At 35.7% G+C, this 13,312-nt stretch overlaps 1 protein-coding gene across 2 annotated transcripts in view; it reads right to left on the bottom strand.

Annotated features, from left to right (window-relative positions):
• Window positions 1-13,312, bottom strand: part of LOC106464550 (protein patched-like) — a 99,772-nt gene that overhangs the window by 53,689 nt on the left and 32,771 nt on the right. The window contains exons 1-3 of one of the 2 annotated variants that reach the window (XM_013924695.2): window positions 10,273-10,423; window positions 10,001-10,105; window positions 8,913-9,105 (exon numbers count right to left, since the gene is read on the bottom strand). In XM_013924695.2, coding sequence (XP_013780149.2) covers window positions 8,913-9,105; window positions 10,001-10,105; window positions 10,273-10,326 — 352 coding nt within the window. In that variant the 5' untranslated portion in view covers window positions 10,327-10,423. Of the gene's footprint in view, window positions 1-8,912; window positions 9,106-10,000; window positions 10,106-10,272; window positions 10,424-13,312 lie in introns of those variants that run through there. The other variant, XM_022392285.1, reaches the window with a different exon arrangement.

Below are 13,312 nucleotides of genomic sequence, written 5' to 3'. Positions count from 1 at the left end.
TAACATGACAGCAAATGTACAACGTTTCGACAAGGGTTTGTCATCATCACCTGTCTCCAGCCATTATTAGTCTCAAAGTGGGTTCCTCGTCATCGAATTTGACAACGTCAGTAAGTCTTGCATATGGCACGGTAAAGCCACACGTTGCCCCGCTGTTCCGCATGACTTCCGGCTAACTCTGCTATTTTATTCTGACCTGCATACTAAATATAGCGCTAGAAGGGTCACATTACCATTGTTTCAATATTGGAGTGAAAATATTAATGACACAAGTAACCACGTGTCATGTGAAAATGAAAACCAGTGAAAATATGTTCTTTGTGTTATTCGGACAAATAATAGGTTTCATAGTTATTCTACATTATTAACTAGCCCCGGCATGCCAAGGTGGTTAGGACATTCGACTCGCAACCTGAGAGTCGCTGGTTCGAATACCCAACCCAACAAACATGCTTGCCCTTTCAGCAATTACGGCGTTATAATGTGACAGCCAATCCCACTGTTCGTTGGTAAAAGAGTAGTCCAAGAGTTGGCGGTGGGTGGTGATGATTAGATGCCTTCCCTCTAGTCTTTCACTGCTAAATTAGGGACGGCTAACTGTGCGCGAAATTCAAACCAAACATTTAACAGTTTCAATTCTTCACTTACAGTACAATTATTTAACAGTCTCCATTCCTAACTTACAGTTCAGTTATTTAACAGTCTTCATTCTTCACTTACAGTACAGTTATTTAATAGTCTCCATTCCTAAATTACAGTATAGTTATTTAACAGTCTCCATTCTTCACTTATAGTACAGTTATTTAACAGTTTCCATTCTTCACTTACAGTACAATTATTTAACAGTCTCCATTCATAACTTGCACTACATTATTTAACTGTCTCCATTCTTCACTTACAGTACAGTTATTTAATAGTTTCCATTCCTAACTTACAGTACAGTTATTTAACAGCCTTCATTCTTCACTTATAGTACAATTATTTAACAGTCTCCATTCTTTACTTACAGTACAGTTATTTAACAGTCTCCATTCCTAACTTGCACTACAGTTATTTAACAGTCTCCATTCTTCACTTACAGTACAGTTATGTAATAGTCTCCATTCCTAACTTACAGTACAGTTATCTAATAATCTCCATTCTTAACTTGCACTACATTATTTAACTGTCTCCATTCTTCACTTACAGTACAGTTATTTAATAGTTTCCATTCCTAAATTACAGTATAGTTATTTAACAGTCTCCATTCTTCACTTATAGTACAGTTATTTAAGTTTCCATTCTTCACTTACAGTACAATTATTTAACAGTCTCCATTCATAACTTGCGCTACATTATTTAACAGTCTTCATTCTTCACTTACAGTACAGTTATTTAATAGTCTCCATTCCTAAATTACAGTATAGTTATTTAACAGTCTCCATTCTTCACTTATAGTACAGTTATTTAAGTCTCCATTCTTCACTTATAGTACAATTATACCCCACTTACAGTACAGTTATTTAACAGTCTCCATTCTTCACTTTTAGTACAATTATACCCCACTTACAGTACAGTTATTTAACAGTCTCCATTCTTACCTTAAAGTCCAGTTATTTAATAGTCTCCATTCTTCACTTACAGTACAATTATTTAACAGTCTCCATTCCTAACTTGCACTACATTATTTAACTGTCTCCATTCTTCACTTACAGTACAGTTATTTAATAGTTTCCATTCCTAATTTACAGTTCAGTTATTTAAGTCTTCATTCTTCACTTACAGTACAGTTATTTAATAGTCTACATTCCTAACTAACAGTACAGTTATCTAAGTCTCCATTCTTCACTTACAATACAGTTATTTAATAGTTTCCATTCCTAACTTACAGTTCAGTTATTTAACAGTCTTCATTCTTCATTTAAAGTACAGTTATTTAACAGTCTTCATTCTTCACTCAGTACAGCTATTTAATAGTCTCCATTCCTAACTTACAGTACAGTTATCTAATAATCTCCATTCTTCACTTACGGTACAGTTATGTAATAGTCTCCATTCTTCACTTACGGTATAGTTATCTAATGGTCTCCATTCTTCACTTACGGTATAGTTATCTAATAATCTCCATTCTTCACTTACGGTACAGTTATGTAGTAGTCTCCATTCTTCACTTACGGTATAGTTATCTAATGGTCTCCATTCTTCACATACAATAAAAGTTAAAGGTGTCAGGCAATATGTGTCCGGAATTTTATGTCCTATTTCAAAATATATACAACTGGGGAATAAAAATAAAGCAATCTTAATGAACCCGAGGCACGTCAGGATTAAAAAACAAATAAACTAGAAACACATCAGAGGTTGTTTGTTCACGTATTCTCAAAGCAGGGATTTAGAATTTCACACGTACGACACTTCCATGGTATTGTACACAGCTTACTCTGATCGGAAGTTATTATTATTTAGTGACATTAACAGGATATCTATCTAGATTGAAAAACAAAACGAAAGAAGGATTTTCGGCATCAAAAACGAAGCGGAGAAATCCTGAACCAAGAATAGAGAACAATAAAAACGAAAACACAGCCGATAACTCAAAAAAGTGACACCAAGATATAAAACAACAAAACGAAAAGAAACAAAGGTTGGTAACTTCAAAACTGATCCTAGAATACAGAACAATAAAACGATAACATAATAGGTGATAACTCCAAAACTGATTCTAGAACATAGAACAATAAAACGAAAATAAATAACAGCTTGTAACTCCAAAACGTACACAAGAGTATATAACAACCGAAACGGCGACAAATAAGATATACAATAAGTTAACAAAAATACCACCCAATCTGCGATATCTCATTTGTGGCTTAACCTGGACTGAGAACTTGTCTTTCTGCACGTTTAGTGATGCTATACAGAATACAATAAAATACAGGTACGGACAGAAAGTTTAGTGACGTTATACAGAGTACAATAAAATACAAGAACGGACAGAAAGTTTAGTGATGCTATAAAGAATATAATAAAATACAGGAACGGAGAGATAGGAATACAACAATGAAACAATATCCAGTCTCCTCTGTAAAACTCTAAAACAACAAACTACGTAATAAGGCTCTTCCACGGAATTCTAGACAAACAAACCTATGTAATAAGACTCTTCCATGAAACCCTAGATCAACAAATTTATGTGATAAGATTATTCCATGGAACACTAGTCACACAAACCTACGTGACAGATTCTTCAATGGAATACTAGTCACACAAACCTATGTGATAAGATTATTCCACGGATCACTAATCACACAAACCTACGTGATAAGATTCTTCCATGGAACATTAGTCACACAAACCTACGTGATAAAATTATTCCACAGATCACTAGTCGCACAAACCTACGTGATAAGATTCTTCCATGGAACATTAGACACACAAACCTACGTGATAAGATTCTCCCATGGAACATTAGTCACACAAACCTACGTGATAAGATTCTTCCACGGATCACTAATCACACAAACCTACGTGATAAGATTCTTCCATGGAACATTAGTCACACAAACCTACATGATAAAATTATTCCACGGTTCACTAGTCGCACAAACCTACGTGATAAGATTCTTCCATGGAACATTAGACACACAAACCTACGTGATAAGATTCTCCCATGGAACATTAGTCACACAAACCTACGTGATAAGATTCTCCCATGGAACATTAGTCACAAAAACCTGATAGAAGCCTGTCTAACAAACTGATAATTTAATTAACTCTAACCATATTAACTTGAAGACTTCTAACTGGTTAATTGTGTATTGAGAACCAGATTACCCATCAGGTGATTCAATGAAACCATTATGAACCTCAAGATTTGTATTATAGATAAAAGTATGACGCTAATTTTATTTTAACTTTAGTGATCAGCCTTTCAAATGATATGGTAGTAACTTATCCTAAGTTTAATGTATTTGATTAATTACACCTGTTGTCTTTATTTATACACACTTGTTAATTATTTTTGATTTAATTACAATATTAGTTCACTTATGTTTAGAAGTTACTTTTCACCTATGCTATTACTATGCATACTGTTGGTTAATTTTGTTCAAACCTGCATTTGTAAGTGAAAGTTACTGCAAAGCTAAAGGATAGCAATAAATAAATAATAACTTGCTTGTGTCTCAGACAAGTTTTATAATTTTATTATACGAGCAAATACAGGTAGAAACAAATAAACATATTTGAACACTATTTGAGGCTCCACAGGTTTTTATTTAAGGTGCTGTGACAGATAGTCTGTATTTTACAGTATAACCTTTCAACATGGCGTTGTTACGAAAATAGAACTATAGAAGCCAAGAAAGTTAGGGTCACTGCACGAAACAATTCCATCGCCTAAAGGGGCTACGTTCCTAGAAGTCAACGAAAAAAGAAGCCACCCCAACTTCATCACTGACCACTCCTTCTACTGGAGGTTAGTAATTTTACCCTTAAGAAACGGCATCTGTTTTACTAGCAGTAACCATCTTCCCGCGTCTGCTTGCAGGCGGTGAATGGTAGTTTTAAATGTTGGTCGTTGTGGGCTTGGGTACCCATATCTTCGCTTAATTTTTAAGTCCTCGGCTGACGAATAGAGGTTAATTATGATTAGACGGTGTGTCCCCGCCGTCGTGGGAGTCCTTCTCCCCCAGGGTACAAATTACCTTTCCCACATTGTAGTTTGTACCCTAGTTTTATCTGTCTTATATGTCCAACACTATTTATTTTGGAAATAGCGTTCGGATTAAAAACACATAATACCTGAAGATACGTAATACGCGTAAGAATATCTTTATCATTAATTTACACGAGCTCCCATTAAAATACACGCTACTGACTTTGATATGCTTTCACAGCAGCACACAAACATTAAATCAATTGTCACTAGAAATCACTGCTCAAGCTGTGTCACACTTCTAACAGACAGGAGATCAAAGATGATCGATTAATTACTCCCACTTTACTACTTCTGAGAATAAGTGGGTTAATATAGGTTCAAGTCTTATTGTTTGCTAGATTCTGTCCCGGTTGGTCAGTCAGGAAGTAATACAAGACTGTTTGTTAACGTTCTATTAACGAGATGACTTTGCTCTTATACTTTAGACGTAGTATATTGCTTGGTGTGTAGTTTCGTAATTTGTGACATCAGATAGGACGCCAGAAAATCAGATACAGCCTACGGGTTAGTTAAAATTCACCTTTAAACACCAGCATAAGAAGTGGAACGAAGCCCTCCTTGGAGCATGGCATAAATCTGATCAACTTTAAGGTCGCTTGTCCTAAAGCCAAAAAAATATATATAATGATAACAAAAAAATGAAAAACTGGATTAGCAACTAATTGGTTGATTGTTGTTGAATTTCGCGCAAAGCTATTAGAGGGTTGGTTATTTGCACTAGTCGTTCCTAATTTAAAAATAATGGACTAGAAAGAAGGTAGCTAATCAACTTCCCACACCGCCAACTCTTTACTAACGAATAGTGGGGTTTACCGTCACATAATAACGGCTGAAAGGCCGAGCATGTTCGGTAATGGGAATCAAACACACAATCCGCAGATTGCGAGTTGACTGCACTAACCTCCAGGCCCTTTATCTCTGCCCACGGCATGTATCGAAACCCGATTTTTAGCGTTCCGCTGAGCTACCGGGAGGGGCAGCGATTAATAGCACGACTTGTTAACAATTTTACAGATTTATCAACAGATGGCAGCACCCATCTTATAATTTTGTTTTTCTTTATATCGGTGCGGTAGGTCAGTACTTCTAAGAACACCCCATTAATCTTATGTGACCTTGGTACAATTCTTTTCACAAAACTGTGTATGTATGTTCCATAATTTATTCTACTTAAAAGCTGTGGAGTACCTAAAGGTGTTGACAGAAAGGAATGTCCTTACTGAATAAAAACATCATAATTTCTCAGCTTATCAACAACACGTAAGTCGCACTTTAAAAGGTCCCGTAGTCACGTACATCTTCCGACTTTGCAGTCGCGCTGTAAACCAAGACATTGATAGACTTCCCATTGCCGTCTCAAGCTTTCCTGATGAAACAACTCGTTTACTTGATGGCTCTTTAGAACCATTTATTTATTTCGGTCATTCATGTATCCTCGATAACTGTCCGGGCACGAAAACTGTTCTTGAATGGATGGATAGTCTGGAAAGAACGTCACTATCAACCAGTCTCAACACGCATGCACTTTCTGTCATGATAAAAGTCCTGTAATGATTGGTCAGTCCCATGAAAACATGGCTGTGATGATTTGTCAGTATCCTGAATCTACACATTAGTCTCCTGAACATACACATGGGGATATACCAAACTGAAACAGTATACGCTATCTTCTATTGGGATATACCAAACTGAAACAGTATACGCTATCTTCTATTGGGATATACCAAACTGAAACAGTATACGCTATCTTCTATTGGGATATACCAAACTGAAACAGTATACGCTATCTTCTATTGGGATATACCAAACTGAAACAGTATACGCTATCTTCTATTGGGATATACCAAACTGAAACAGTATACGCTATCTTCTATTGGGATATACCAAACTGAAACAGTATACGCTATCTTCTATTCTAAATAGTCTAACGATAAGTGTACAAAGCCATACATATTTATTATCTTTACACTTAATTTCCTGTGTTTAATGGCATTCTCTTTCAATTATATTCAAAACTAGTTTCATCTTCTGAAACTAACGTGCAGCAAAATATCCCATAAATAAATCTATTTAATTAACTTTTCTTACACGAATAGAAATCATAGATTCCACGCTCGCTCGCTTGGAGAATTCATTAGGTTTGTTTGGTATGAATTTCGCGCAAAGCTACACGAGGGCTATCTGCGCTAGTCGTCCCTAATTTAGCAGCGTAAGACTAGAGGGAAGGCAGCTAGTCATCACCACCCACCGCCAACTCTTGGGCTACTCTTTTACCAACGAATAGTGGGATTGACCGTCACTTTGTAACGTCCCCACGGCTGAAAGGGCGAGCATGTTTGGTGTGACGGGGATTCGAACCCGCAGATTGCGAGTCGAGCGCCCCCTAACCACCTGGCCAAATTCATTACGAAATACTTTCCTTTTCACAATTCCACATTACATTTTATCCCAAGTGAAACTAACAACAACAACAAAGAAACTACTTTACAAAACAACTATAATGTCATATAACTAAATATACATTTCATCGTTTACATCAAAACACATTATCAGCCTCAAACGCTTATATTTTATGTTTGTTTAATTGTATGTTTTTGCCTCATAGGTTATAAAATCGCAATTAAATATGTTAATATTTTCACTAAAAACAAGTTTAAGAATAAAGTAAAATATAAAAATAATCAAAATTCATTCACCTGTTTAATATTATAAACCCAAATAAAGCTTTACTGTACTAAAATGTATAATTGAAACCAATACTATTGATTAAGCCTTAGGACATTTGGAAACAACAAGAGTTGAATGAGTAATTTCAAACAATCATCTTCAAAACCTTAATTGTGTGCTCGTGCATATTTTACAAAGTGAGTTGAGAATGCATTGTTGTTATTAAACAAAATGTTCCCATGCTTACTTATGTAAGATGTTTTAGGTATACGACGTAAAAAATAATCTGAATTTGGCGACCTACGCAGTGTCCTAATTCCGCTTGAAACTTCTGTAATACGTCACGCACAGGAATTTGTAACGTAACATTCCACAACTAGCGTGCCACAGCTGAGGTATAACCTCGAGATGTAATGAGTGTACCATAGAGGGCGCTCTGTGCTGTATCTATTTTCCTTCCTAGCTTTTTCAGTGTTACAAAGCCTTTTAGCTAATGGCAACTCAGTTTCAATACGAGTACAGTACTCTCTGATGTAGGTGTACTCATAAACTCGAAAGATCTCCCATACCCTCTGGTAATTCTTTAAAACAGGTGTTAACCCAATAAAGATTTGACAAATCTATCAACTCTAAGGCCTTGACGGCCGATTATACAAAGAAAGGAAATTTATATAACTTTGGTTCCTAAACAAACAAAGAAAAAAGTGACTGCTGCTCGATAATTACTGTAAGTTTAGAACTTTCACGAAACGTTACAAATCATTATCTAGTGAAATTTGTCTTTAACTCACTAAGTTTTCTTCTTAATAATGTGAATATCAGAAACGAAACAAAGAAATGGGGTGATGAGCATTTCTCATTATCTCATGACTTTGGGGATGCCCTACACTTTGGTAAAAAAAAACTAATTAACATATGCTTAGGAATAAATATACGCCCTATACAAGGCAAAGTTTGTCCAAAATAATTTGTGTTTGGCGCCTTTTCCCCTTAGGTGAGTTTAAGATGTCTATATAATCGGTGCATTGATAAATTTCAAGATGTAAAATGGTTTGTCAGCAAAATAAGGTCGAGAAATGGGTATGGTAGATGGTGGTGTAAAACAATGTAAAACGAACATGAATCTGTACTAAATAAAGTACGATCATGTAGCGTCTCACCTAACGAAATATCGTTCTCGAGGTTTTGGAAGACTTTTTATGTTGTTGTTTGTTATTAAGTACAAAACTCTTCCCACCACGGGTATCGAAACCCGGATTCTAGTAGTATAAGTTCGCAGACATACCACTGTGCCACTGATTTATTTTTCTTTTTAATCAGACGATGCCGATAATATTTGTAAATGTTATTCTATTGGGAAGGCATAACAGAATCATATACACATGCCCATCTAATGGTTGAACAAAATATAACAGAAGAAAAACTGGTATCCGCATACTGAAATATATATGGTAGAATATAAGGTTTAAACACAAATTACCACATCTAAAAATTCAATTTTAAATAGTCGACTGTTAATGGTGTTATAACAAAAGTCCTAACTTACCTTCCACCCATAATTTTTCAACATCTGTTTGCATACTTGCTGACTTGAGTCCCACACAGAATGAAGAAAACACAAGTAGTCCCACAAATAACACTTTCCCAGCATTTTTCTGTATAAAACACCCCAGCTGGAACAAGTGTACTTGCAGCTTAGTTCGCAGCCACAGAGCTGTCTTATTTCCCGATGCTTTACCCTGGAAAAAAAAAATGATTGATTAAGTCCCAATGTTAACCGATACTTTAGATTTCACATTATTAATACAATGTGATATCTAACTTGACACTTTAAATTTCACAAAATGTAGGGCCATCCACACGGTTTAAATTTCCTCAAAATTGTGATCAGATAAAATCGTTAAATGAAAAAAAGATTTTGCTATACAATTATTGTTCGTGGATGACGTTTCAGAGGAAGTATGATACTTCTCAAGAACACAGAACATTCTTTGTTGTGTCAAAATGAACTTTGTAGTATTTAATATAGTAGATATTGCAAAAGAGGCTAGATATTAAAAAAAGTTTCGTCATACTTGGTACTTCCTTTTGTTTCTCAGATACACACCTAACTCCTTTCAATCACATACACTATTTATTACGAGCTCTTTACATTTGAATCTAAGGCTTAATAAATATTATATTAAGTATTAAATCCGTGAAAGAAACTCGAGTTATGAATTCCCGTGTTATAATTATATATTTATTACAAATTCCATCAAATGCTACTGTTACAATATTGTTAAAGCCAGTTTTAAAAAGTATTATTTAATTTAAATTTAACAAACTGTTGAGTATCGTATGTTTATGTAATGTAAACAAAGCCATGATTTCGTAATTCTTAAAAAAAACTCATAAAAATTGCGTAACTTCAGTGCATTATCAGCTATCGCTTTTTTTTTTTTACATATAGATAACGTTTTTAACTTCCAACAAAAATTATACTTTATTAATTTGCGTACACGATAAACAGGAACTTGGTTTAACTTTAAATACGAAAATAAAAACATACACATAGAGATTTCAGGCTTAACACAATGGTGGTAACTCAAGTAGTAGGACCAAGTCAGCTATTTAATTTACGGGAAAAATTACCTTATTGATCTGAGAGAGTGCTGTTCTTGCATCTGTCCAGCTGGTTCTGGTGAGAAGGGCAATGTCTGGTTGGCGATGTGTCCTTTTTTGCGGAACAGTCGTTCCCTGTAACGAGGTGAACGTAGGTTTCATTTGGATCATGGTGGCACAGGGGCCATGTTGAGCGGAACGCTCGCGGCCTTAGTTCGACGCAACACACATATACAAAAACACGCACACTACACAACCACGTTTCTCGGTCTAAATTAAAACTCTTACAACATCATACTAACCTCTGCCGGTCTGAAGGCTGGATTAGAACCAGCTATCCATATTCTAGGCTTCATAAATCGTGATGATCAAGAACAAGAGCGACGTTCTACACCAAACACTATCACGTTGGAAACCATTGGCTAAGGAGTTGAAAAGCCTCCACTGACAATTTGCATGGAACGCTCCGCCTTTGCCGAGCCTTGATTCAAGATGGATGAGACCCACAGGGACGCTTCGATTGGCTCGTGGCTTTCTAGCTCCTCTCGTAACAGCGAACCTTGCATTAGTTGCCAAGCAACGGTTCGCTAAAGTGGAGAAGACCACACACGTCGCGGGGACGCTGTGGCTAACGTAGGGGAACTTCTCAATGTAGCCGAAATATATGCTATCAGCGGTTTGAATTAAAAACACACTTCACCATCAGGAAAATAATGCGGAGAAAGAATGAATGCCTGTCCAGTCCAAATAACATCAAGACTTGGGGCTATGTCATTGTGTGGTTGAAGAAAAACTTTGAAATGTCAAAGCACCTGGAAGAACTTAAATTGCAATCATCCACATGAGTATTGTAAGTTTATATTAAACTATTAAAGACACTATAAACAAAATATTATCACTAAACGCCCTCATGCGTTTTGAAGTTCAAATGTCACACATGCAACTGTGACGAGTAGCAGATATTTAATTATAACTTGAAGATTATCAAGTTTCCATACAGTTGGCCTGAATGGAAAACAACTTACAGCGGGCAATTTACGACATTAAGTATTGGTAATAGCGAGGGTACCAAAGGCAAACTGTTGAAACGGTGAATTATAAGCTTTATTAGAAATAAAAAGTTATTTAACACACAATACCAGGTTGATTTTTGGTTAGGCCTAAGTAGGTAGCTTGCTCTGATCGAAAGTTAATATACCGCATCAGTCCGAAAATTATCCGGTCTTGTGAAAAGTACAATTTTGTTGATGGATTTTAGCCCGTTTTGTGACATTCACTAAAGCTATTAAGTAAATTCAGGCTTATTGTATTTTAACAGCAAAAGACTAGAGTTTTATGCCTTTTTTTAGGCAATAAACTATTTTCTTTTCTTTAGAGTTCATTTTATTAAATCTTACGCATTTAAGACTAATCTAAAGCGTATTAACTACGTAAGATATTATTAGGATCGCGGCCCGTATTGTTGTTAACAGTTATCTAATTTACAATAATATTTTAAACATTAAAAGTTTTAGTTTTCATGTGTATTGATTTACATGATAAGTTATTTACAGCTCGTTGTTATGTAGATTTATTTTCATAACTTATAAGTTACTTTTTAAATAATTTAATTCTTATCCATACTTTTCATCAAAGGTTTTTAACAATTAACAACAACATATCCTATGTAATGGTAGGAAGTTTACAAAATTAGTGTAAAACATGGCACCACAAATAACACAATCGAATAAGATGGAAAATACACTCATAATATGTTTAATTTATTCATGTAATCTCAGTGTTGTAGAATAGTTGTTTACAACGTAAGCCACAGACAGAGGTGAAGATCTACTGCTCATTGGCTGACCGAACTGTCGGGCTCCCCAGAGGCGGCAAGGCAAAAAGAGCGGGACTTCTCGTGCTGGGTGGTCTAACCATTAAATCACGCGGTTTCCCCACGTCAGCTTTTGAGCCGTACCATTGTGTGTAGGGCCTGTCTTTAAATTGATGCAACGACACCACTAACACTAAAGCTTACAACGATAGAAGCTTTAGAGATTTTTGACTGAGCAAAATCTGACTTTTTTTTCTCGAAATTGTTAAATATTATGCTAATATATGTCACGCGATTTATGATATTTATCTATTTTTTTGTCAAGGACATGTAATTCACGTTATCAGATCTAGACATGTTAACACCTGTATTTTTAGAATATACTCACGTGGGCTGAATTTAAGCAAAACTAAAATAGTCAACATGTAAAATAGATCACGTGATTTTATACCTGTCTAATATTCTTATGAAATTTATGGGAAAACCAGAATAACGCTGACGAGGCCTTTGTTCATTGAAAGTAACACATAAATAAAACAAGTACAAGGTAGGATCAAGGGTGTATCCAGTACAACTGAGTGGGGATGTTGTTGTTTTTTTTTCAAAAAATGTGGTTCTTTTGTTCTACATAAAGAGTTTAAGTGATTTACCTTAGCCTAAAAGGAAAGTATTTAAAACTCAAGAGAACAAAAACAAAGTGTAGCTGAGCTATCTCACAGTAGTAAGCTGCTGAATTGTAAACGTCTTAAGTAAGCCTTTTCAAATAAAATAAATCAGAAGATAGTGGACATTTTAGAATATTGGGGTGGTCTTTCGCTCATCCCGACTCCCCCACTAGCTACGCTTCTGAGTAGGATAGTATACTTATATATTAGGTTTGGTTTGATTTGTTTTGCATTTCGCGCAAAGCTACACGAGGGATATCTTCGCTAGCTGTCCCTAATTTAGCAATGATAGGCTAGAGGGAAGGCAGCTATTCAACACCACCCACCGCTAACTCTTGGGCTACTCTCTTATCGACGAATAGTGGGATTGACTATTACGTTGTAACACTCCCACGGCTGAAAGGGCGAATAGGTTCGGTGACGGGGATTCGAATTCACGATCCGTAGATCGCAAGTCGAGTGCCCTAACCATATTGTTGGTTACATACTTTTTCATAACAGTACTTATAATCTGGTATCATTGCTTTTAGCAAATAATTTGTTTGTTTTATAAACATACAAAATCACACTTTCGGAGTAAGATAAACTAGAAAAAAAAAGAAAGAGTTAGAATTTTGGATACACTATGTGGTTTCATATAACCAAATAAGATACCAAATATATTGTTACAACAGCGGAAGTCACGTGACCCAAGTAACACGTCATGAGCTTCTAGAACGTTCATGTCCCTACCTGAAGCCTCGAATGTTTACTGGATATGCGGTATTCTTGTATATAAGACGGCCAAGAAGTGACGGCAACAATGTAATTGAACTGCAGACAGAGATAGAGACTGACAACTGAGTCGAGCGAGTACGTGAGTCG

Source organism: Limulus polyphemus, unplaced genomic scaffold (assembly GCF_000517525.1).
Source record: "Limulus polyphemus unplaced genomic scaffold, Limulus_polyphemus-2.1.2 Scaffold1685, whole genome shotgun sequence".
NCBI classification, from domain to species: domain Eukaryota; kingdom Metazoa; phylum Arthropoda; class Merostomata; order Xiphosura; family Limulidae; genus Limulus; species Limulus polyphemus.
This window is presented reverse-complemented; position numbering and strand designations above follow the sequence as displayed.